Here is a 27,610-nt window from a genome sequence, read left to right as displayed (position 1 = left end):
TCTACATGCTTTAAATTATCTCTAATTATTTATAATACCGAATAAAATATAATCATTTGTAAATAGTTGTTACACCTTATTTATTGTTGAGGGACTAGCGAGAAAAGTATCTATGTTCAATACACTTCAATTTTTCTTTTCAGTATTTATGATCCAGTCTGTTGACTACACAGATGCGGAGTTCACAAAGGTAAATGGCAAACTGCTTATGCCTAAGTTAAAATACAATGTTTAAGGAATGTATGTTTTTCTTTTTATGATTCTCACTTTAACTTTCTGATAATCCAACCAGCTACCAAGTCAGACTGTGAGATAAGAGGTTTTCTGATAAGGAAAACATATTCAAGATAAAGGCAGCATATCTGAAGCCTAGGAATAAGCTGAAAGCAGTATCTTCGCCATTAAAAAAATAAGAGTGAAAAGATAGGATTTCTTAATGTGAAACTCGGCAGAGTGTTATTTCATTGCTGGCATTTGGAATAGAAATCATAAAGAGACCTGAGGTCTAACATAAAAATTTCTCCATGGTACTAAGAAAAATCAGCAGACATCAACAAAGGATTATTATAAATTCTAAGCCTAGCTCAGACCAGCAGAGGAAGCCGCCAGGGGCAGCCACAGCCTGCGCCCTGGCCCACCTCGGCTGCCCCGGGGTGTCTGTCCCCCTTCCTGCTCCTCCTACTCCTCCTCCTTCTCTTCTTCCTCTACACCCCCTCATCCGCCCATGGGAGGGGGAGCAGGGAATTGTTCTGCCCTGGGCCTCCAGCCCTTCCCCTCCCCAAGTCAAAAAAGCAAAATAAAATAAAATAAATTTATTTATTTAATCCTAAATTATTATTTACATTCTTAGCAGGATGACTTTTTATAGCAACGACTAACAAATTTGAAATCAACCTATAAAATAAACTGTGTAACATTTTTATCCCTATACTGTCTTATTTATTTTGTGGTCTTTTTTTTCAAAGAACTTACGTTTTAATTGCATTTTCTTTTTAAAAACTATTTTATGTATTAATCTTTATTTCTTTAAAAGGCAGAGAGAGACAGACAGACAGAGATGGAGACAGAGAGATTTTCTACCTGTTGGTTTATTCCCCAAGCCTACCATAGCCAGGGCTGGGACAGGCTGAGGCCAGGACCCCAGAACTTAGTTTAGGTCTTCAATATGGGTGACAGGAACACAGTTAATTGACTCATTGCTATAACCTTTCAGGGAACAACTTGGCAGACAGCTGGAATCAGAAGTGGAGCCAGGACTCAAAATCAGATATTCCAATATGAGAGCATGCCTCTCAAATAGTATCTTATCTTACACCCATTACCTGTCCCTGAATTTCCCTCACTCTGTTTTCCAAAAAACAAGTCTCAAAGGATCCTGCATGAGACAAGATGGGGAAGCCCTAGTTTGAAGAATACTGCTCATGAAAATGAAAGATTACATTTACATTAGAACGCTTCCCTTGAATCTTTATAGCCTAGCATAAATGAGTTTAATTACATTAAAATCTGTGAATTAAATGTACCTCTATTCAGAATTTTTTACACAGTCGGCCTTTTTCAGTGGCTAGAGTACACTGCTACTTTTCCATCTTTAAGGTTACTTCTTACATTGTCCATATGTTCATTCCTAAGCTTCATTTTAAATAAACACTTATTTATGTTACCAAAACATACAAAATTTATTCTTATTAAGTGTTGAAACATAAGAAAGTAAGGTAAAATGTATAATGCTTTTGAGCTTTAAAATAATTTCTAAGTGTCATGAAGCAGTAACTTATTATTTGGCTTGAAGACAACAGTCAATTACTCAAATACTAGAGGTTTTTATAACATCAAAATAATTATACTTAAACCAAAAGCTAGATTTTAACATACTTTCATTTCATATAATTCAAACGATCAATCATCTCCATGATAATTTGAATTATAATCATATGAAGTATAATGAACCTACCTGATCGAATCTTAGAATAGGTTCATTTGCATTATCAAAACTATAGACTTCCACCATTCCATCATCTCTTCCAACAAGTAAATCTTTAACACCATCACCCAAAATATCAAAGCTGTCAATACACAAAATACCTTTAAAAAAAAAACACAACAGTTATTTTAAAAAAACTAACAGCTGTAGTGAAGTATATACGAACTCAGAAAGGATATAAAAATGACTTCAAGGGTATGGCATGGTAGCCTAGCAGCTACGTCCTCGCCTTGCATGTACCAGGATCCCATATAGGCAATGGTTCTCATCCTGGCAGCCCCACTTCTCATCCAGTGCCCTGCCTGTGGCCTGGGAAAGCAGTTGAGGACAACCCAAAGTCTTCCAACCCTGCACCCATGTGGCAGACCGGGAAGAGGCTCTCGGCTTCTGGCTTCAGATCAGTTAGCTCCAGTCATTGTGGCTGCTTGGGGAGTGAATCAGCGGATGGAAGATCTTCCTTTCTGACTCTCCTTTTCTCTTTATATTTGACTGTCCATTAAAAATAATAAAATAAATCTTAAAAAAAAGAAATCTTAAAAAGATTTATTTTATTATTTTTATTGGACAGATATACAGATTTAAATAAATTTAAACATTCATTTTATTTTGTTTTTATTGGACAGTCAGATTTACAGAGAGGAAGAGACAGATCTTCCGTCCGCTGATTCACTCCCCAAGTGACCGCAATGGCTGGTGCTGCACCAATCCAAAGCCCGAAGCCAGAAACCCTAACTCTTTCAATTCACTTCATACCAGGTTAATTCATTTAGCTACACTAATCTTCCTACTGTTGTTTAAAAGAACCAAGTCCTTTTCACATTTTTCCCCTCTTCAAGAAAGATTCTTCTCCCCAAATCCTTACATTTCTAATGTATTTTCTTATCAATTAGATTTTGGCTCAAATTTCCACCACTTCCAAGAGACTTTCTTTTTTTTTTTTTTTCAAAAAGATTTATTTTATTTTTATTGGAGAGTCAGGTATACAGATAGGAGGAGAGACAGTGAGGAAGATTTTCCTTCTGTTGATTCACTCCCCAAGCAGCAGCAATGGCCAGAGCTGCACCGATCCGGAGCCAGGAGCTTCTTCCAGGCCAAGAGACTTTCTTTAACCACTCAGTAAAAAGCAGCCCATAAACTTCCTTAATTATTATTCACTAACACATTTTCCTATTGTATCTTTTTCAGGTGACCAAGAAAAGCTATTTATATATTCATTTGTTTATACTATCTTCCCTAGCAAGTATTTGTTGAAGCAATAAAAGATACCTTATCACTTACAAATTCAGGGATAAATCCTCCTAGATAGGTATGCATTCTTTAGGAAATACAAATATTCCCTGCCCTGATCTACAATTGCACTTTTTCTTTGCCTTGTAACAAGTGCTCCCACATTCTACTTAATCCCCTATTCCAAACCCTTAAAAATGGATTTTCATAGAAAATTATGCATATTATTCTTTAAAATCCTATTTATCCCAAATTACCATTAATATTTCTCAGTTAATGTATGCCAATAATATGCTAGACCTAACATAAGACAGTAGATAAATTCAGAATTGGCTCTTGAATTCCTAAATGAGTTATATCATGTGAATAAAAAAAAAAAAGACTTAAATAATAATTTACTTTATTCCTAAGCATTGAAATTTCAGAATTTGAGCCACAACAAAAGCATACCTCCCCTCTTTTTCTCATTTCTAATTTCCCACTTGTGTACTGGTTTGGATGCAGTGATTTGAATAAGCCCAAGTTTTCCATCTGATGTTCCAAATAGAATGTCTTCTCCTGAGCTACCTGTTTAGAATGAAAGTCAACATATTATATCCATTCCATAATTCATAATATCTCCTTCAAATTAAAATGATTTCACATTAGAAAACTCATTTTTAAATACTGTAAAAGATAACTTTTGAAAGAACACTTTATTCACAGGCAAGATAAGACACTTCTCATCACATAATTTTAGATGAAGAAACTACAATTTATTTTCAAAAACTAATTATTGCTGATTACTGACAACTTATCCAAAAAAAAATGTGTTACTTTTCCAGTTTATATTCATTCATTCTACAATTTTCTGTTTCATCTAATATTTTTACAATACACCATTGGTTGGAAAAATGAAATTATGATTACCTCCATTTCCATTACATAGTTCTAAAACAGTTGGTGGACCAGGAATTTCGATTTCATATATCACATCAGATCCCTAAAGAGGAAACATTTATAAATTAAAACAGTTTAAAAATGAAAATAACATAGATAACATCAATATTAAAATACAGTATGCTTACTAATACCTAGAATAAAACATAAAACTGTTGGAAAAAAGCAAGTCATAATTATCAATTTGTATCTGTTATAAAACATATGTAAATAGCCTTGAAAATAAAATACATATAAAATATAAAGACCAAGAAGAAAGTAATTACAATATTTTCCATCTTCAATACTTTTTATTTTTAAACATACTGTGTGCCTGAAAACTTGACATAAGTAAATCTTACCAAAACTCTTTAGGAACAAGTTATTTCTTCTGTCCCTTTAAGATCTATTGAAGAGTTTTAACATTTGAAGCAAACACAAAGTAGCTTCCTAAGAAAAGTTCTGGTCTTGCTTTTGGAAATTTCCAAAATTCACGAAGTATTTATTTAACATGTTTTCCCCAGCTTTGCCACTTGTAGTGCTAGCCTCTTCATACACAGTATTTGATAAGCTATTACAGATTAAGGTAGCAGTACCGACGCTCACAGGGGAAAAGTATCCAGGGTTTTAAATTCAATAAACTATAACTTAAAAAAAATGTAGATAATATAGTATACTATTCTATTATTTTATTTATTATTTTTACTATTAAATGTTTAACATGTTTTATGACATTTCAAAACCGCAATGCTTTATGTTTTAAAGATATTTTTAAAACTCAAAGATATATACATAAAACTCTAAAAACATAACATATACAAATATCTGTTAAAAAATACAACCTCTTGAGAAACAGATTGAATAAAATGTAGATAAAGATTAAAAAGAGTGTACAAAGTAGATTTCAACTCTTTCCACTAATTCTTATTGGAGGCAATTTTTTTCTTTCACTTTTTTTTTTAACAATATGGATCCCATCTTATCAAAAAAGTAGAATCGTAGAATTCAGTCAAATCTACTTTTAATTCCAGCTCTGGTTAAAAGCCTGTGCAACAACTCATATTTGAAAGATAAGGTTAGGGAAAAAATAATTATTCATATCTACAGAATGAATCCCCCAAATTACCTAATTACCCATACACGGGAAAAAAACCTCACAGAATTAGTGGATGTTTCTTTCTACAAAATGCCAAGAAACAGCCATCTTTCTATAGAGTTTCACAGAGTGACATGGTCTGCAGAGGCATGAAATCCATACTTAGACTTCGCACCACTATCAGCCTAATTTTTAACTCAATTAATCCATTTTCATATGCATTTCGCCTTTAAATTTCAAGGGTCTTTTTTTATACTAATAAAAAAGAAAAAAAATTACAAAAAAGCCTTTAAGTTTCACAGAGTGTATGTTTTACTGAGTCAGACTCAAGAAGACACAGTCTTAACTACTGTGACTAGTAACAATGACTGGAAGCAACTGATCTAGCCAATCACAACTTCTGCTAAATAAAAGGCCAACAAAACAACTGTAAAAGCTCAGAAAAGTTCTTTGGACTAGGAATATTCCATTCTGACTGTACAAATTCAGAAATTGTAGATGGAGATGGGAAAAGCAGTTTTTTCCTTCAAAATATGACTCCTAAAAACTTATAAAAGATCTCAACATACTTGCTTTAAGTAAAAATAAATTATCCCCTTGAACCTTTTTACCCTAATTAACTATGTAAAGATCGCCAAAAATATAATAAATTTTTAAAAATTATCAATCATTGAAAGTTTTTCCAGAAAAAAACTTACGTAGCACACTTAAAACAGACATAACTAAAGCAATTTATCTCAAGTACACAACATTGATCAATATTCATCTACCTAAGTAATATAAAGTTATAAAATACAAACAATGACAACCTGTAAAACTCTGAGTACTCTGTCCTGGCAGGCCAATACTGGTGTAATACGTGGCACTCTATCCACTGGAAGGCAGATGACATCATTGATTTTGTCCGCAGAAAGGTAATAATGTTGGTCTTTGCAGTCGCAATAATGGTTGTAGATGTAACTTGCACTGAGAAAGAGGTCTGAGCCAGATATGTGCCTGAGAACATTAAAATAGTAATTTAACACACATGAATTTAAAAAAGTGAGCATAGGTCACTCCTGAATTTTTTTCGGATGAAAACAAAACTAGAGGCCACTGTGTGGCACAGTAAGTTAAGCCACGACCTTCAAAACAGATACACCATATGATTTAGCTCCATGCTCACAATCCTGGGAAAGCCACAGAAAATGGTCTAAATGACTAGGACCCTGCCAACCAACTACTTGGAGACCTGGATATGATCTCGCTCCTGATGTCACCCTTATTCAGTCATAGCTATCGCAGTCATTTGGGGAATGAACCAGCACACGGAAAATCAATCAATCTCTTTCTTTCTTTCTCAATCAATCTCTCTAAGTCTACCTTTCATATAAATAAATGAATCTTTCAAAAAAAAAAAAGATAAAACCCAAAACTATTTAAACTGTTTATTACTATTTCATCATAGAGAGAATGACTTTTTTTTTTCATTTCCTCTATTTAATGTCTAGGTTTTTTTTTTTTTTATAATAGACTGAAAACTAAAAATAAGGATCTTAAATCCTTGGGCTAATTCAATAAAAACTGAGCTCAAAAAAAAACAAAACAAAAGTAAGGGGAATTCAAATCTTTATCTGAAGCAAATCAATATAGCACAAACTTATCCTGAATGTATTCTATGTGGCCAACCATTGTCCTAAGTGATCTGACATGGATTAATTCATTTAATCACCTTAAACTAGGGAACACTATTATCCCTTTTTCAGGTGAATGATAAAATGTTAAGTAACTTGCCCAACAACACATAACAGTAAACAGTGGCGTAGGCAGTAAATTGCACAGCTTTTAGCTCTCTATTAGCTTTCTTACTAACAAGTTAAATCACCTAGACATGTTTATTTGAAATGAAACAACTTTAACATTTATTTGAAATGAATCTACTTTCAACTAAAAGATAAACAACAGAAAATTATTTCATTAGAATTTATCTTGAAAAATTAAGTTAATTTGTTATACTTAACATAATTTAGGCAACAATCATAATAAAGTTCTAATTCTTAGAAGGAATCATGTTTTCACATGGTGGGGGCCCAAAAATTTTTGACAAAAATTATATTACAGTGCAAATGCATCTCTCACTTTCTACCCCCACAAACCAAAAGAGAGTAACTGAACCTCAAGATTTTTTTTGATTTCCCACACTTTAAAGCCTCCTGAAATACCTTCATACTTGTAGTGCATCAGGCTAATTCTTCAACGGCAATGCTGCCATCCCATATGGGCGTCAGTTTAAGTCCCAGCTGTTCTACTTCCTAATTCAGCATCCTGCTAACAGCCTAGGAAAGTAGTGGAGGATGGCCCGAGTCGTAGGGCCCCTGCACCAATGCACATGGAAGACCCAGAAAAAGCTCCTGGGTCATGGCTTCAGATCAGTTCAGTTCTGACTTAGTTAAATAGGTGGATGAAAAATCTCTCTGTACCTCTTTCAAGTTAAATGAGTAAATCTTTTCTCTAAAAAAATCATGATACTACATTATTCTTTGCAGAACTTAATGATCATTGATTTTCTCCTCTTCAATTAAGTGGTCCTACTTTGTGACTACAAGTGATTAAATATCCCTCTTAATATCATTTTTTAATATCCAAGTTGAACTATCTTTTAAATTTTTATTTATTTTCATTTTATTTTGAACGGATTAGAGCCAGTGAGAAATGCATCTGCTAATCTATTCCCTGCAAGCCTACAACAGCCAGTGGTGCATGAGGCCAAAGCCAGGAGCCCAGAGGAGCTCAATACAGGTCTCCCATATAGTTGGCAGGAACTAGTATCTGCTTTCTCCCAGATTTTGTACTATCACAAGACTGCATTGGTGACAGAGGAGCTGGGTCTCAAACCACACACTCTAATGAAGGACACAGGCATGTCTACCAGTGTCTTATCTGCTATGCCAAACGTCAACCCTGCCCGTTCCCCACATAATATCATTCTTACCAACTTACACAATTTTGTATCTTTTTCATGCTCTGCAATTCCACTTTGAAGTCAACATGCATTACGATAGCCAAAGCAAACAGTATTCTTGACAAGAATGGGGAATAAATCAATGCATTGAGTGGGGAAGGATATATAGGATTAATTATTTTTTTAAAATAGTTGTCTTCCTGAATATTTTGAAATTATAACTTTTGTTTTACTGTGAGACATTAATGTTCAGATTAAGATAATAAACCTTCAAAAAATTTTTTAAAAAAAGATCTCTTAAATGTACGTCTGCCACTCCAGTGAAAATATTTAAGGTTAAGAAGATGTAAGAATTACTGGGAAACGACTTATTTTCCTCACACCTTTGTCTCTGTACCTCTCTGACATAGGGATATGCTAATTAACATTTAGTTTCAGTATTTCACAAGTATTTTGGCCCTGTCTAAAAGAGTATGTCAAAATATTACATTCTTGTTAAATCACTTAAAAGTACTTCCACCTGCGATTGTGTAATTTTGATCTAATCTTTTCAAGCCACAGTTGTGTAGCTCAGACAGCAGGTGGTCACGGTGCACTCTATGGAATTACACAGAGGGCTTTGCATTACAGATTGTACTTTCCTAATCTAGTAGTGGTCTAGCTGTTTGTGCAAATTTACTGGTTCAGATTCAAATGAAGAACTGTTTTCTAAAAATACATTAGGCCCATTCTTGATTACTCTGAATCAGCAAATATGAAACAGGACAAAGCATCCTAATCTTCCAAAAGATCCTCCTGAGTAGCAGGTATAATAACAGCAAGTCAGATGAATTCTAAATCCCTTTCTAACAGCCCTGTCCCTTACCCCATGAGTCAAACATTAACATTTTGCAAAAATTTCACATACCAGGAAATCATGAAGGGAGTTATTTTTCTTAGAGTCTTAGCTGACTTAACCTGAAAGTCACCAAATTTGATAGCCAGCCTTTTAGTATATGTTGCTTCCTCAAAACCAGAACTCCCAAAGATGGCCAAAGAATATAAACCTAAATATCTAGAGGTATGTTTTTATCCTCTAGTACTTCATGATGAATTATAGTTGAAGTAAGCTATAATTATGACAAAGTTTTAAACAGAAAACAACATTTTAACAGTCAATACATTTTGAGTCTATGGTAAATTTTAATTAGCAAAACACTTTAAACAACTTGATTTTCAAAAAAAAAAACCTTTTAGATGTTAATACTTCATAAGCTGCTTTACAATCTATACAAAATATGACCAATACATATATAAAAAGCAAAAAGAAAAAAACATACATGGCTTTAATGCTTTCAGTGAGGTTTGTTTCAAACGAGAGGAACTGCTTTCCTCTCTTTGTGAAGCCTCTAATCTCAGATCCTGCAGCAACAAAAATTTTCTCCTGCGGTGTGTTAAGAACCCCTCCTAGCTCCAGCCGCTCAATTTTCAGGCCCGGGAGAGTCTTGAACACTGCCTGCAAAACATTGAACATTGCATTCAGAGAGAAAAAGGTAAAACACAAGCTTCTTTATTGTAAGCCTTTTTCTTTTACCTTAAAATGTACTAACTATGATTTTAAATTTATAAAATACTATAGTTCTACTATATAGAAACACCTCTAGTTGAAGATCGATTCAGGTCTTTTTTTCCGTTTTTTATGGTGTTTTTTGGTTTGTTTTTGTTTTGGGGGTTTTTTATTGTTGAATATTCTTAAACTTTGGAATATATTACATACAATATGACATAAGTAAAGATTGCACTCTCATTTGTAAGCATGGTTCATTAAGCAGCAACATTAACATTGCTAACTGATGAAAACAGAGAATCTCGAGTTTAATTCCATATCTATTGAATTGAAATCTTCATTTTAACAAGATTTCCCAGACAGTTCCTAGATATATTAAAGAAGCACTGGTTTAAGCAATATTCTCATCTACAGGAAAGCTTATGTAGCAAATTACTTAACTAGGTCAACTGGACACATTTTCACACTTTAATCACCTCTTTAAAATAAATAGGGGGTGTGCTAGTCCCATAGAAAAGCAGGAGAATACTCCGCCTGTGGCATGGCAAAAGCATCCCATATGGGTTCCAATTCATGTCCTGGCTACTCTAATTCCTGCTCCCTGCTGGTGTCCTGGAGAAGCAGTGGAGGAATGCTCTCACCTTTGGGTCCCTCCACCCATGAGGGACACTCAGACAAAGTTCCCTGATCTGGCTTCAAACCTACCCAGCTCCAGCCACTGCAGCCATCTAGGGAGTGAACCAACAGACAGAGGATCACTCTCTCTCTGTGTCTCTCATTCTCCCTCTAACTGCCTTTCAAAACTGAACATTAAAAATTAATCTCTCCTCATTTCTTTCGTTTTTAGCATTAATTCTGTTCTTGGCTACTTCTATTTTCTTATTTGTACTTGTCTGACCCTCTAAACTTTATATAAAGAGAATAAAATATGTAGGACAACACATCAACAATGGAAACACTGGATTTCTGGTCATTTTCACTCTCTTCATCGTTTTAAATTTTGCAAACTGTGCATTAAATACTGAGAATTACCAACTCAGACTCTCCACTTACAAACTATGGATCTGTGAATATGGTGACATAATAGTAATCCTCTCCTTGATTAAGTTGCATGAAGTGACAAGCATCCTGACAATCACGTCTGTGATTTCATTAGGCTATGTAAGACTCCATTCTAACTGACAGGATTTTCCTGCTGTCTTTCAATAAGTAGGTTACCGAGTTGTGTGAAGGACTGTGGGAGGCCACATGGCAAGGGAATGTGGAAACATCAAAGGGCTGGGAGAAGCCCAAGCCTAAAAAGTGGGAGCCTCAGACTCCAACAGCAAGGAGCTGAGTTCAGCCAACAACCATGAGACTATGAAAGAGCAGCTGTGTTCTAGGAAGGGACACAGGCCAGCTGCCGTTTAAACTGCAGCCATGTGAAACTTAAGCCCAGACTCCCGACTCGCAGAAATTATGAAATAAAAGACATGTACTGTTGTAAGACCTGAAGTTTTAGGTAATTTGTTAGACAGTCTAGAAAATCTGGCGCTTAGGCCACTTGCAGCCTCATCCTTCATAAATTACCTCCTTTACAACCCATTTTCCCTTGTCTGCATTTTCAAAAATGCATACATTACAGGTGTTCAATAAGTAAGGCATTTCTCTTTTAGAAAAGCTTTTCTTCTCTTGATAAAAAGCTATACTTACGACTGCTTCTCCTTTCTTCATGCCAAAGCACATAACTACCCCATCATGGTCTCCAACAACCACCTGTAATATATTGAAGAGAATCCAAACTTATTATCAATATGTCCTTTATGAGAAAAGCAAGATTCTCAATAAGTAAATTACAGTTTTAAAAGCAGAGCTATTAGAAAATCTAGGAAAGCAATTTCTACAAAACTAATCTTTCAAAGAACAAGAAAGACCGAAAAAGAAAGCTATGGAGAATCAAAAATGAAAGTAATTGCAATACAGAGCTAGTTCAAAAGGTTCTTGGAAAAAAGAAATTAGAAAGTAACATCTATTTTGATGCTTTTTTTAAAAAAAATCCATATATATTGAGGCATCTCCAGAAAGCTCATTAAAAAAAATTATGAGGGCCCAGTGCATTGCCTAGTGGCTAAAGTCTTCACCTTGCACACACCAGGATCCCATATGGGCGCCGGTTCTAATCCCAGCAGCCCTGCTTCCTATCCTGCTCCTTGCCTGTGGCCTGGGAAAGCAGTCGAGAAAGGCCCAAAGCCTTCGGATCCTGCACCCACATGGGAGACACAGAAAAGGCTCTGGGCTTCTGGTTTCGAATTGGCTCAGCTTCAGCCATTGCGGCCACTTGGGGAGTGAATCATCGGATGGAAGATCTTCCTCTCTGTCTCTCCTCCTCTCTGTATATCAACTTTCCAATAAAAATAAACAAATCTTAAAAAAAATTATGAGAAAATCAGATGTGGATTTCAAAAATTTTACACCAAAATAAGTTTGCCTTTTACATCAATTTTTCCATGAACTTACCTTCCAACTTTGTTCTTACAATGTTCACTGTAAGAAGATCATATGAACTAAAGTGGCAAAAGTGAATTTTTCTCTTAACTAAACCTTCTAAAACGTTTTTATTGGAAAAAGCTCAGCATATGAATAAGTACAGAAAATTGTCATTCAACAATTTTTTTTTTAATATTTTGGTTTTCATTGGAAAGTCAGAAATTTTAACACTTCTTTTTCAGAGATTGATAATTAAGCAGATGTCTATAGGGGCCTGACATGATAGCCTAGTGGCTAAATCCTTGTCTTACACACACCAGGATCGCTGATTCGTGTCCAGATGCTTCACTTCCCATCCAGCTCTCTGCTTGTGGCCTGGGAGGGCAATGGAGATGGCCCAAAGCTTTGGGACCCTGCACCAGTATGGGGAGACCGAGAAGAAGCTCCTGGCTTTGGATCAGCTCAGCTCTGGCCATTGGGGCCACATGGGGAGTGAGCCAAAAAGATCTTTCCTTCCGTCTTTCCTTCTCTCTGTTAATTTGCCTTTCCAATAAAAATAAAACTTTAAAAAAATTTTAAATAAGTTAATACCCTTAATTTAAAAAACAGATATCTATACCTGTCTATCTTTCTATCTATCTATACTACAGGGACAATTACCAGTTATTTTAAATTTTAAAAACACATGAGGTTTCACTTCATCCCAATTATAATCACTACCATGAAAAAATCACAAATGTCGGCAAGGATGTGGGGTTTGAAAAGGTCCTTTAATACACTGCTGGAGGGACTGGAAAGTAGTGCAGCCATTTAGGATGACAGCATGATTACCAAGAGATCTGAAACTAGATCTGCTATGTGATCCAACCACACCTCTCCTGGGAACTTACCCAAAGGAAATGAAATCAATGTATGCAAGAGCTATTTGTACTTTATATTTATTGCAGCTCAATTCACAACAGATAAATCACAGAATTAATCCAAACTTTCATTAAGAAAATGTGGTATACATACACTATGGAATAAATCTTATCTTTTGCAATAGAATGGATACAATTGGAAATCATTATGCTCAGCAAAATAAGCCAGTATCAAAAAGACAAATTTTCTGTTTTCTCTGATATGTGGCATCTAATATAGAATACACACACAAAAAAATGCATAGAAATGAAATATAACTTTGGGGCCTGATACAATGGTGCAACTGGCTAATCCCCCTGTCACAAGTGCTAGGATCCCATGGGGGCACTTGTTCATGTCCCAGCTGTTCCACTTCCTAACCAGCTTCCTGTTTGTAGCCTGAGAGGGCAGCACACAATGGCCCAAAGCCTTGGAACCGTGCACCCACGTGGAAGGCCTGGAAGAGTGTCCTGGCTTCAGGTTGGATTTTCTTGGCTCCAGCCAATAGAGTCATTTGACAAGTGAACCAGCAAATGGAAGATCTCTCTGTCTGTTCTCTAAAAATTTGTATTTCCAATAAAAAACATAGATCTTAAAAAAAAGGAAAGAAGTATCACTTTGGGATATGATTGCCTATGTTTATACTCCAGTGGAAATATGGCCTTGTAGTCTTTTATTTTACTAATTGAATACTATGATTACTGGCAAATTAAGCTGGTAAATATAGACTGGATTACAATTATGTCTGTGCAAATACTAAGAAATGGGTACTGGGAAAGGAGCAGAGGATTGAGGGAAAGGTTACTATCTTTTTGGAACTGTACCAGCAAAACATACAAAATCTGTTCTATTAAGAAAATGCAAAACACCACAATTGATATCCAACACATACATTTGTGTGTTTGTATAGCTGGGGGACTCTCAAAAAGCTCATGGAAAAATATATTTCATGTCAACACTATGCATAGATGTCAAACTTTCTTGCATCAAGATAAACTATTTATCATAACATATCTTACAGGAACCAGTCTGAAAAGGCATTCCATCAGAGCAAAATGAATTCTACTAAACTAAAGCCCCCCCCCAAAAAATTATCAAGCTCCTTGATGAAGCTTGGGTGGAAGAATGGTGAAAGCATTTATGTCTTATAAAGGGTTTATGGAGAAACACTCCCAAAGAAATCAACAACCTACAGATGAATGATTTAAGAAGGAACCAGACAACACAGAGAATGAAGCATATGGCAGCAGGCCATCCAATTTCCAAGGAAAAAAGTACCTTATTGGTGCTCAAATTGAAAAGATCAACAATTGGTATTAGAAACTAGAGCAAGCACTATAGATTTTTAATTGGTTCAGTTCATACAATTATTACTGAAAATTAATGTATAGCAAACATTCTGCTGGATGCATGCCCAAACTTTTGTGCCCAGAGCAGCTGCAGTCAAGAATGCAGCCTTCACTGTAATAAATGACTGCCAGAGAACTGGACCAGGAGATAACACACGATGTTACTGGGACAAGCCTGAAACAAAGCATAATCAAAGCAACGGCTCCACGAAGAGGTAGAAGTCGTCCAATAAAAGCAAAAGAGGACAAAGATCATGGTAACATTTTTTTTAAAGCCTCAAGGAATTTTGTTGACTTCTTGGAAGGCCAAAAAATGAACTTATTAGGAGAACATTCCGAAAAAAAATAGTTATAAGTTTTCGCATAAAAATACCCAAAAGGGCCCAGCGTGGTGGCGCAAGTGGTTAAGGTCCTCACCTTGCATGCCCGGGATCCCATATGGACGCCGGTTCTATCCCAGCAGCCCCACTTCCCTTCCAGCTCCCTGCCTGTGGCCTGGGAAAGCAGTCGAGGACGGCCCAAGGCTTTGGGACCCTGCACCCGCATGGGAGACCAGGAAAGAGTCTCCTGGCTTTGGATTGGCATAGCATCGGCCTTTGTGCTCACTTGGGGAGTGAATCATTGGACGGAAGATCTTCCTCTCTGTCTCTCCTCTCTGTATATCCGCCTTTCCAATGAAAAAATAATAAAAATAAATCTTTAAAAAAGAAAACCCAAAAGAGCTTCACTAGGAAACTCACTATCACAATTTTCTGCTTACTTTTTTCATCAAACCAGGACAATATTTGAGAGCTCTCGGTGGGAAATCATTAAGCATCCACCTCACATTGTTAATTGGTTCCTTCTGACTTCTTTTAGTTTCCCAATCTCAAAAAAAAAAAAAAACTTTAACGGAACCCATTTTCTTCAGTTAATAATAGTGATAATAAAGACTGCACTGGCATGGTTAACATCCCAGAACCATCCATTCTTTCGGCATGAAATAAATGGCTGGCAACATAGCTTACAAAATGTATTGAACTTGATGGAACATATGTTGAGAATTAAATATTATAATTTTTATTTTTATCTTTTACATATTTGAAGTCTCCTCACATATGTAAGGGGAATTGTGTTTCTATACAAATAAATGAATCGCTCATCTCATTAGATTATAGATGGTTCAATCACACAAACCATCTGAAAATTGATCCTGTATTAGAATATAAAATAAATCTCAAGAATCAAAAGGTTTATATCACACAGAGCATATTCCAGAACCACTAATTTTAAACTTGCCTGGGGAACCAAAAGTCCTTTTTGTAACATAAGCTGTGGATCATCTCCCAAGGATAAGGCCACATTCGTAGGTGACACTTAGATCAATGGCATTGACAGAAATTTACTTTCAGACAAAAACATATAAAACTATGTAAGATTCTGAATTCTTTGATAGTTTATTATCCCAATAATTTTAATATAGTAATTTATTAATAGGAATCCCCAAAGTGAGACTCCTGGAATTCTGGAGAAATCAGAATATTTTAGGGGATCTACCAAATCAAAACTACTTTTATTGCCCTTTTTTAATGGTTGCAACAAGGGTGCATAAGCAGTCTGATAAGATTCAGCAATGACATCAAAGTATAAGCAGATCACTTGTAATTTTCACTATTATTTTATAGCAGAGAAAAATAACCAGGTTCTCATAAGAATATTATTAATGAAATAAGTTACTAATTTTATTAAATGTGAACTCTTGATTAAATGTCTTTTTAATATGTAGTGTAGCAAAATAGGAGTATTATGTAGTGTAACTTTTGATTAAATGTCTTTTTAATATGTAGTGTAGCAAAATAGGAGTATTATGTAGTGTAACTCTTGATTAAATGTCTTTTTAATATGTAGTGTAACAATGCATAAAATACTTCCAATAAAAACTGAAGTGGTTATAAGAAAAAGCAATTATATAATTACTCAGTTATGAGATTAACTACCTGCTTTTTTCAAGACACACTATCTTGGGAAAATACAGAATTATTAACATTATAGAAAATATAACATGGAAAAATTAACATTATATATAATTATGGAGAATTATAGAAATATTAACATTTGGCATATAGCAGACATTTTCTTAAAACGCAAAGAAGCGAATCTGTTGTTTTAAAGGGAGACAGCTAACATTATTTGTTAGGCGTGACAAGCACTGAACTTTCTCATGTTGGCATTGTGGTACACTAGTTGCCTCCTGAGACACTGGCATCCCATTTGAACAAAAGTTCAAATCCCAGCTGCTCTACTTCTGATCCAGCTCCCAGCTAAGGGCCCAGGAGAGCAGGAGAGATGGTCCAAACACACGTCCCTGCCACTCCATGAACAATCTGCATGAAACTCCTGGCTCCTGGTTTCAGCTTGGCCCAGCCATTGCAGTCACTTGGGGAGTGAACCAGGGGATGGAAGATCCCTCTCTTCCCCACCTCTCCCTTTATGTAACTCTGCTTTCAAATAAACAAATAAATCTTAAGAAAAAAAGTTTGAGCTTTCAAATGAATACATACACTTGCCATTGTAAGCTTGACAGCTTTGAAACATTTAACTTTTCTGATGACATTGGTAGTGATGTTTACAATGTGTTTAATATTTTATAATATATCAACATTAGAAGTTATACAAAACAATTACTTAACAATCCCAAGTATTATTGGATGTTATGAAACCATAAAATAAAAAAGATAAATGAATGATTTTAATGTACCAAAGCATAAAATTTCATAAATACAGTTTCAGATTTCATGCTATAATTACTATATATCAAGTTTAGGTAGCATCAAATAGGAATTATTTAGAAAAACTACTTCAATACACATCTCAATTTTCAATTATTTCCAACTATTCAAGTTGGATTTTCTTTATATTTTAACCAAAACAACATCAGGAATGCAGAAAACAGCTATAGGAATCTATCTTTCTTCGGTTATATCAGATTTTAAAGAATTGTCAAAAATGAAACACCAAATTCTGTTTTGAAAAATACAGTTGTGGGGCCAGCATGGTGGCACACAGGCTAATTCTCTGCCTGTAGTGCTGGTATCCCATATGGGTACAAGTTCCCATCCAGTTGCTCTTTGCTTGTGGCCTGGGAAAGCAGAAGAGGCAGGCTCAAGCTTGTGGCCCAGACATCCACATGGCAGCCCCAGAATAAGCTACTGGCTTCCAGCTTTGGATTACCTAAGTTCTGGTCATTGCAGCTATTTAAGGAGTAACTATTGGATGGAAGACCTTCTCTATCTCTTCTCTTTATGTAAACTCTACATTTAAAGATGTATTTTTAAATACATTCATAAAATAAGTAAATCATTAAAAAATAAATAAATCTTTAAAAATTATTAGAAAGTTTAGGTAAGCATTTTCTCTATTTCTGTTAAGTATTTCTTTATATATACAATCTAGTACACACAAAATAACCACATGCTATATGGGGCTTTATTTGTTTTTATTTGAGAGGCAGAAAGACAGAGCAGGAAGAAACAAAGACAAAGTTCCCATCTGTTATTCATGCCCCAAATGCAAGCATAGCTGAGCTGAATCAAAGCCAGGAGAGGAGATAAAGTGCAGGTTTGAAACCTACATGGCAGGAAGCTGATCACCTTTGCTTTGCATGATATTCATTGGCAACAGAACTGGAACTCAAAGCCAGGCACTCCAACGTGGGATGCCTTAAATGCTTCACTGAACTTCCCTTCTCTACTGAATAAGCTTCAGCAAGCTCTTTTACGTTATCTACTATGAGAATTCATGTTTAGAAAACTCCCTTGGATTCTAATTTCTGCTCAAATTAATCATTTAACTATTTCTACATTAACATTTTTTAAAGTATAATTTACCAATAAGAAAGTATTAGGAACCTATCTTCTGTGGGAGCAAATGAGAAGCAAAGAAATCAGTATCTCCACCGTACCTTTTGTGTAGCTCGATGTCTTGTAGCAGGCAGTAGCTTCATAGTCTTCTGAGAGGTCACTCCCACCTAAAGAAACACACCAGCCAATCAAGGCACGTACGTCTTCTGCTATGCTGTAATTTAAAACTATGATACCAGAGACTAAATGGACCATGAGATTCAGGGCGTAGCCTTTTTATCACTGAAATTGATGATATAACGGCTAACATCAGCAATGAACTTATTTCCAAATGAAATATGTTACTAAGGAACATAGGAAATCACCAAAAATAGTAAAACGTACACCATGTCTCAAGCCAAAGTAATTTATGACATACTGGTAAAGTATTTCATTAAGAAAAAAATTAGAAACCTTCTTTCCCAACCTCACAGAGTTGCTGAAGGTTTTTTGTAAAGTGATTTAAAATCTTCGGAAAGTAGATTATAGTTCCCAAAAATGCAACAAAGAAATTTCTGCCAAGATATCAGGCCTGTTCTAGGCAATGAAACCTAACCTAACGATTGTTGTGGGCTAAGGAGTTGATTAGTGCTCGTTGGGCTGAGCAGGAACAGGAACTGGGCTTGTGGCTAAAAACACCTAGACTAATTGGACTCATCTGTATCCAATATCCTGCTAAATGAGGACATGGGGGGAAGAGTATATAAGGAGAGGTGAAGGAGCAATAAAGCGAGACACTTCTTAGAGACTTCTACCATCACTGGTCTCCTGTTGGTGCTTCATCCCCAGACCCTCTCCATGTCCACATTACTGGCTCTGCTGGCCGGAGCAAATGGCGCCTAACGTGGGGCACGGCACGAGGGACAATCTGAGGGACCCCTGGACCTATGAAGGTAAGTTTAGAATTTAAAAATTTTGCAGGGGCATAAGTGATTTCATCCCCAGACCCTCTCCCAGTCCTAGGGCACAAGGGACAATCTGAGGGACCCCTGGAACTCTGGAGGGGCATTAATGATTTCATCCCCAGACCTTCTCCCCATCCTGGGGCACGAGGGACAATCTGAGGGACCCCGGAAATCCGGAGGCAAGTTTAAAAATTTTGCAGGGGCATAAGTAAAATTTATCATGGGGCAAGAACTCGGTAAAGTGCAGATGATTAAGGGAATCCGAGATCTGCTCCAGCCACAAGGCACCGACACTAAGCTTAAGGCCTCGCAGAAGTTTGTTCAAACTGTCTGCGATGTATTCCCATGGTTTGCTCTCTTTGTAGCCACCTTTTTCCTCTGGCACTTGGTAAAAAAAAATGCTTTGTCATCCCCTCAAGTGGTGGTGCAACCCTTCCTTGAAAGATTATCCGTAAGAAGGGGAAGGGAACTGCAAACCAGGGTAAGAAAGAAAGAACCCCAAACCAGAGTAAGAAGACAGAGGGGACCCCAAACCAGGGTAAAAAAGGAAAAGGAACCCCAGACCAAAGTCTGGAGAAACTGTGCGAAGAAGATTCGCAGTCCTCTTCTGAGGAGGAGGAAGGGGAAGAGCATGGAAGTGAGTCTTTCGAGGATCCTCCACCCGTAGAGCACGTGCCCATAGAGCGTGTGCCAAGCAAAAATCTCTTTTGGCCGGGAATAGAGCCCTATGTGTTGCCTATGCCATTGGCACCATTAAATCTGGGTGCAGCTGTGAAAGATTTACAGGAGCAACTTCAGCGTCTCTCCCTTCAGTTGAGGCAAGATTAGCTACAGCCCCAGACAAAATACAACTTATTTCTCTGTTTAATTATTTGGAATTTCAACTTTTTCAGAATTGTATTAAACCCCCCCAAAATTTCCATAGTCCAGATGTTTTTAGCCATCTTTAAAAAGGCATCCAAGAATTCAAAAATTTCAAATTCTAGGGCTTCCCTTGGTATTCTTACGAGGCCTCAAGAATGCCAACAGATTTATCTCCCATTTTGTGGAGACAGTTAATCAGGTTGATTGAATTATATTAAGATTATTTGCAAATGGATGTGACACATATCCCAGAGTTTGGGACACTAAAGTATGTACGTTACTGTCGATACTTGCTCTGGATTTATTCTAGACTCTTCCAGACAGGGGAACAAGTCAGGCACACTCTAGCCCATTGCTATGCATGTTTTTCCATCTTGGGAACTCCCAAAGTTATCAAAACTGATAATGGCCCCTGCTATATCAGCAGTAAGTTTTGTGATTTTGCTGCCTCCCACCATATACAACTAATTACAGGCATTCCTTATAATCCTCAAGGACAAGGTATTGTGGAACGTGCCAACCATACTATTAAGGATTATCTTATTAAAACAAAAAAGGGGGAGTATAGCATTCCCCAAGATCATTTGAACCTTGTATTATTTATCTTAAATTTTCTAACATTGGATGCTGAAGGATGGTCTGCTGCAGATCGTCATTGGAATCCGTCTCAGAAGCAGAAGGGTTACATGATGTGGAAGGATCCCTTGACTGGTCAGTGGCAAGGCCCAGATCCCATCCTCATATGGGGGCGAGGATCAGTTTGTGTTTTCCCAGAAAACGAAAATGGCCCACGGTGGATTCCTGAGAGGCTTGTCTGGCAAGCTCCTGCTGCTGAGTCTTGTGAAAGCTCGGGTACTGGCCATGGTGATGGCATTTGAGTCGGAAGGTCGACAGGACAAGCAAGTATATTGGGTCATTGTTAAGCACCCCTCCTTTTTGTCTTCTTCCTATGAGCACCGAGGTCCTGATATTTCCTGCCAGTTTCTCCTTAAATCAGACTACCAGACTGCCTAGTGTGTGACCCCAGCTGTTGGGGGTCTGGCCCTCCCTTTAAAAATTTCTAACCCGTACTTTTTCTTATCATTCCCCTGTTATTACCACGGGGAAAATACCCACCTTTTCTATGTGGCAGCTTGTGGGGTATGGACATGCGCTGACATGCCCCCCTTTTCCCTTCTTCAGGAATGCAATTATTCCTATGGAATTTATTAGTTCTATCACTCCTCTGGACTTGAGGACTTGCTCATGTGGGTGAACCTCAGCTCCTTGAATTTTAAGCCCGTGTCTGCCTGTGTTATCCCCTTTTTCTCTCTTACATACAGAAAACGTCTCTGAAGTGAATTGCACCGAGGTCAGCTGCACCCTAACAGCATGTTGGAATGGCCTGGAATCCTGCCTGTGCCTGACAGGGCTAACGGAAAGGCCTCTGTTGGCCTAATACAGCGCAAAACAGACTTCGGCATAACAGTGACCATCGTAGCCAGTACAGCAGCAGTGACCTTAGGACACCCTACAGTGACCACTGAGACCATGAACAAGCTTGCAGAACTGACTGCCTGAGCTATGGAACAACAGAACTGTATAGATGAACACGTGCAGGTGGGCATGCTTATGTTGTAACAGCAGGTTGATTTGTTGGCAGAGGAGCAGCAGATATGGTCAGGGCCTCTTGTTCCCCATCAAATGTCTTTATGTATGTAACACCTATGCAAGTGCAAAATGTTTCCCAAGCCCGGGAACTGCTGTCTGCTCATTGCTACCAAGCTAAAGATACTCCTAGCCATGGAACAGGGTTACCAGCTTCCCCAAGTATGGTTTGTGCAGCTGCAGCAGACAACGCATTGAATGGCAGCCAGTGACAGGTAAGATGGACCGGGCACTGACCAACCTAAGACAGGGGCTCCGTCATGCTATGGAGATTCCCGATGACAGGTAAGGCTGATAACCTGAGAGTCCACAACCTAAGACAGGCACATTCAAGTCTGCTTTAAAACAAAAAAGGGGGACCTGTTGTGGGCTAAGGAGTTGATTAGTGCTTGTTAACCTGGGCAGGAACAGGAACTGGGCTTGTGGCTAAAAACACCTAGACTAATTGGACTCATCTGTATCCAATATCCTGCTAAATGAGGATGTGGGGGGAAGAGTATATAAGGAGAGGTGAAGGAGCAATAAAGCAAGACTTCGCAGAGACTTCCACCATCACTGGTCTCCTGTTGGTGCTTCATCCCCAGACCCTCTCCCTGTCCACGTTACTGGCTCTGCTGGCTGGAGCAAATGATGAAGATTATTTTACAAGAGATATAAAGGTTTTTGATGGGGCGGGGGAACTTAGAGAAGGAGAGATAGAGGGAGATCTTCCATCCACTGATTCACTCCCCCAAACATCCGCAAAGGCCGGAGCTAAGCCAATTTGAAGCAGGGAGCCTCCTCCGGGTCCCCACATGGGTGCAGGGTGTCAGGGCTTTGGGTGTCCTCCATTGCTTTCCCAGGCCACCAGCAGGGATCTGGATGGGAAGTGGGCCACCGGGATTAGAACTGGTGCCCATATGGGATCCTGACACGTTCAAGGCGAGGATTTTAGCTTCTTGGCTACAGCACAGGGCCCAACTGCATTTTTTTTTTTTTTTTGTCCAGCAGAGAAATGTCAACATTTGTTGGTCAACAGTTGGGGGAGGAGGCTAGGGAAAACGATGCATACTGAATGAATGCAAATATGGTTTTATTCGGCATTCCAGTGAGTGGTAGTGCAGTTTAATCTGTTAAGATTTGGGTTTTGAAATATCCATCTGCTAAGTGCCATGGAGGTGAAGCTGGAGGCTCTGAGCACAATTATGCAGCTTTGCTAATTACCCAAGGGAAGACCAGATTGAACTCAGAATAAAGGGGATGGAGAAAATGAGACAGATCCAAGAGAGATTTGGGATGTGAAAACAGAGCATGCGGTGACTGGATACAGAAGATATTAAAAGCAGAAATACCTAGCCTAACTCCCAAGGAAAATTCGCACCAATAGCTACAACAGGACACGGATGAAAACGAAGAAGTCAGGGAATCGGGAAAGGTAATTCTAGGGCTGAGACAAATCCTAAAAGGCACGATAGTGTAACAGAAGCAAAGAGGTCTGGAGTTCACGCCTTTAATCCACATAGCAACTCCACCAATGACAAGAATTATTATCCTTTCGGGAGCCCCTGGGTGGTCATCAGGAGGAGTAAATATTTATACACGCTTAGCTCTTAGCGCAAACACTCCATCAATGGCTGTCATGGCTTTTAGCTCACGGTGAGAAACAGTTATCTGGCTGGCGGGAAAGGAGACAGTTAGGGACCCCAAGGCAGCTGCAGCCAGAGCACAAGGGCAGGGGCAGGGCCGAGGGGAAAGCAAAGCGGCGGGATGCCGTGAGGATGAGGCGAGCGCCAGACCATCGGGGTGTGTGCTGCCCTTCCCACCTCCAGAAAGCTCCTCACAGACCCGCCCGAGCCGCCCGCAAGGAGGGTAGCAGCTCCCGGTGCCCCCATCCCGCAGCCACCTCAGCCAAGGAACGCATCCTCGCATATACCTGCACGTAGTCCGCACGATTTAAAACCAGATCCATGCCGGCGACCCAGACCGGACGCTCGCAGGTTCCCCAAGCGCACGCCCCGCGTCCCCTACCAGGGACTATAAACAGCTCCAGCGGCCTCGCCCAACGAAGCTCCGGCTAGGAGGCCGAACAGCGGCGCTGACGTGACGTCAGCACGTCCATGTGATTGGCCCCAAGACAAAACGAAGTCCCGCCTCCGTAAGCCTGATCCAATCAGAGGTGGACAAGAACGGTGACCAAGGACCGGGGTCTGGGGGTGGGAAGGGCTGTTTCCATAGAGACGGGAGACGCTGGCTCCCGCCTCAGCCCTGCCCTAAGGGAATAGGTCAGCAAAGCAGCATCGAGGTGAAGCCCGGGCTTCTGCCGGCCGCTGGCGCTGTTAGAAAGAGTTAGCTACTGTCGCGACCAAGTTGTCTGACAGCTGCAGTTTATTTTGCTTTACAAACGCCTAAGTCTGTTGAAGAGCTCAGAGACCAACTTTGGTTTATGTGAGCTATTTTGTTAATAATCGCCAATTAGACATTAAAACTGAAGACAGTATTTTTAAAATGTGTCTTCATAATTGTATTTTTCAAGTTAAAGCAGAACAAATAGCATGAGTTGCAAATCTATAATTGTGCAATTTTGTAGTAGACAGCAGGAGTTTCAGATTTGATTTATATTCAATCCTTTTTAAGTTAATTGTATGTTATTTTACATAATTAATAAGGATGGATACCCATGATGACCACTGACTAAGATGGGGAGCTCCGGTCAAGACATAGGGAAAGGTGGGTGGGACAAATGCTTCCAATTTTCCTTATCTTCCTTTTTCTCCTACATGGGGGGAGAAAGGGTGCTCCCAGCTGCCAAACCTCATCAGTACCTGGGGATGAGAGAATGACCATTTGATGTCTTCTTAGAAACCCCAATGTGGAGAAGAATGTTCCAAGAATATTGCTTGAGTAGTTTTGATAGTTCTGAGATGCTGTTGGTTTTGTTGCTTCAAGATAGAAAATCCTTCCAAAGACCATTGGCTGACAGAGTCCACCCCAGTGCACCCACTCACCCAGACACTTGCTGCCAAAGCTCAGCCAGGAGAGTTGTCCAACCTGCTCTGTTCTCCATCCTCTGACATGCACTGTGCTCTGAAGGCCCAAAAGAGCTTGCAGTCTTGTCTCCCATATGCACCAGGGCATGTCATCCACTGCATCTGCATCAGCAAAGGAGGAGACCCAGTTCTGATACATGCATGTGGTCCAAGGTCAGACTATAAATCCTATGATCTACCCTGTGGCCAGAGTTTTCAGGCCTGTGGTCTGGTTGGGGAGTCCCCCAAGAAACCTCACCTGGGATGACTCCAGACCTAACTCTTGCATGTGCCTGCCAGGACAGGATCCAGTTCAGACCATCACATGTATCAGACTACACGCACACCAATGATTGTGGTTGCCTGATCAGTTCTATCCCCAGCTACAGGTCCTATGCAAACCTATGGGATACTGAATATAGCCTACTATAGATCTGGCCCTTATACTCACCAGCAGGAACTGCAGCCTAGTTGGGGTAGCTCCCATTACCCGCTACCAGACCTGCCCCTAGGCCCGGTTCCTGTGCATGCCAGTGTTTACAGCAGACTACTCTGGTCCAGGCCACATCCCAATGAGGCTCTCATATACACTTATGCTTGTTACAGCTTAGCTCAGCCCACTGCACCCCACAACCCAGTTCATACATATGCCAACTGATACTGCTGCCTTGTCCAGCAAGGTCCACCCCCAACCCAGACTGTCATGCTCACAAGTGGAAGCTGCAGCCCAGCAGAGGAGTGTCCACAACTTCCCTACTAGGCCCAGTCCCAGATCTTGCACTTTCCAGGGATTACTGTAGTCCAGTCTGACACAACTTGCATCCTGTCTCAGTACTTGCTAGTGGATGCTGTGGTAAAGCTGAGCCAGTTGGCACTTACTATAGCTTTTGCATGAGCCAGTAGATGCAGTTGACTGGCTTAGCCTGGTCCTCCCCCAAACCCAACTCACATGCAGGCTGAAGATTGTTGCAGCTCTCCTCATCCCAGATTGTCCCCAGTCCCAGCTTTCTTGCACAGCACCGGGATGGGGCCTGGAAGAAACTCCTGGCTCCTAGCTTTGGATGGGCTCAGCTCCAGCCACTGTAGCTCTTTGGGGAGTGAACCAATGAATGGAAGGTTTTTCTCTAATAAATCTGCCTTTCCAATAAAAATAAATAATCCTTAAAAATAGAATGCAGGGCCCTATATGGTGGCCTAGCGGCTAAAGTAATCACCTTAAAAAAGCCAGGATCCCATATGGGCACAGGATCGTATTCCTGCTGCTCCACTTCCCATCCAGTTCCCTGCTTGTGGTCTGGGAAAGTAGTCGAGGACAGCCCAAAGCCTTGGGACCCTGCACCTGTGTGGGAGACCTAGAGGAAGTTCCTGACTCCTGGTTTCAGATCAGTGCAGAACCGGCTTTGAGGTCACTTGGGGAATGAATCATCAGGTGGAAGATCTTCCTGTCTCTCCTCTTCTCTCTTTATATATATCTGACTTTGCAATAAAAATAATAAATAAGTCTTTAAAAAGTAAATAAATAAATAAAATGGTTTCATTTTGCATATTTGAAACATAAAAATATTGGACATGACTGGGCAATCCAGTTATCCTAAGTTGTACTAGCTCTCTTGTAATAACCACAATATATTTCCATATTTTTTAAGTTCCTAAAGTGTACAGAACTCTTTGAAGATACTGGGTCCCATTTTGCACAGTGCCCACTTTCACTTCAAATCTAGGAATCCAAGCTTTTCAACAGACTGAATGCCAAAATCAAGAGTGCTTAGTAAATGTTATCCAAAAAGATATTTTACAAAACACAATTTTTTTTAACAGGAAGGCTCAAGAAGTGGTTTGAATATTATTCTTTCCTTTTATTATCTAGAACTGAGATTAGCAAAATGGGCAAAAGGTAAAATGTCACAAGGAAAGAAAAATTGTAGGCTTTTTGACAATCTTCTAATTGTAGGCACCCTGATGTCTTTCTTCTAGGCAATGTGTTTTGGTCCTGTTAAGATGCTCCCTTCTCCAAGCTGTCCCACCATCTATGAGCTCTGCTTTCTCAAAAGATCTGTTACAATGAGAAGAGAAGGGATTTGTTGACCCAGAACTATATTTAACCTCAAAAGAAGTATTAATTCTGACAGCAATCCGTTAAGCTGATCCTCACCTTGCCCTGTGGTACCACATTAGTGCTGTGCATCTACACGATATCTAACAAGATATGGTTTGCCTACAGTGATTCACTGAGGTAATGCTCTCAGGAAGAAGAGAAGTGGGGAAAATGTAGGGAAAAAGGCAACAGAGATATCATCTCAGCTTGGATCCTGCTTCAGCCCAATCCTTTCCCAAGCTGTAGAACAAGAAATTCACGGCAAGTTTGTCCCAGCCTTGAATCAAGGGGACCAGTTCTTGGCTGTTGCTGTGACACAGAGCGATTCACCACTGCCTGCAATGCCAGCATTCCACAGGCATCCAGGCGTTACACTTCCCATCCAGTTCCCTGGTAATGTGTGTGGGAAAGAAGCAGAGGATGGCCTAAGTGCTTGGGCGCCTTCATCCACCTGAGACTCTAAATGGAGTTCCAGCTTCCTGGCTTCAGCTCTGTCCAGCCCTGGCCACTGGGGCCATCTGGGGAGTGAACCAGTAGAAGGAATTGTCTCTGTCTCTCTCTCTCTGTTAATGCTGCATTGCAAATAAATAAGTAAATAAATATTTTAAGGAAGAAAAATTACTTTTTTTTTTTTTTTTTTTTTTTTTTTGTTACTGCACTGCACTCTGACTCTTCATTTCAACTGAGAGCATTTCCCTGGAGAGATGATTAGCTGGGAACTGTTCAGGAGTAGCTAGGAAATAGGTACGATGACCCATTAGAAAGGATCTGGGCAGAGCAGGGATAACA

At 39.0% G+C, this 27,610-nt stretch overlaps 1 protein-coding gene across 1 annotated transcript in view; it reads right to left on the bottom strand.

Annotated features, from left to right (window-relative positions):
* LOC121166311 (Bardet-Biedl syndrome 7 protein) overlaps window positions 1-23,696 on the bottom strand; it is a 52,979-nt gene extending 29,283 nt beyond the window's left edge. Inside the window, exons 1-8 of the mRNA XM_040995451.1 lie at window positions 23,634-23,696; window positions 18,368-18,433; window positions 11,405-11,467; window positions 9,486-9,661; window positions 6,035-6,221; window positions 4,121-4,193; window positions 3,662-3,778; window positions 1,955-2,085 (exon numbers count right to left, since the gene is read on the bottom strand). Coding sequence (XP_040851385.1) covers window positions 1,955-2,085; window positions 3,662-3,778; window positions 4,121-4,193; window positions 6,035-6,221; window positions 9,486-9,661; window positions 11,405-11,467; window positions 18,368-18,433; window positions 23,634-23,669 — 849 coding nt within the window. The 5' untranslated portion in view covers window positions 23,670-23,696. The remainder of the gene's footprint in view (window positions 1-1,954; window positions 2,086-3,661; window positions 3,779-4,120; window positions 4,194-6,034; window positions 6,222-9,485; window positions 9,662-11,404; window positions 11,468-18,367; window positions 18,434-23,633) is intronic.
* Window positions 23,697-27,610: the final 3,914 nt, after the last annotated feature.

This window comes from Ochotona curzoniae, unplaced genomic scaffold (assembly GCF_017591425.1).
Source record: "Ochotona curzoniae isolate NIBS_2020 unplaced genomic scaffold, NIBS_Ocur_1.0 patch121, whole genome shotgun sequence".
Lineage (NCBI taxonomy): Eukaryota > Metazoa > Chordata > Mammalia > Lagomorpha > Ochotonidae > Ochotona > Ochotona curzoniae.
This window is presented reverse-complemented; position numbering and strand designations above follow the sequence as displayed.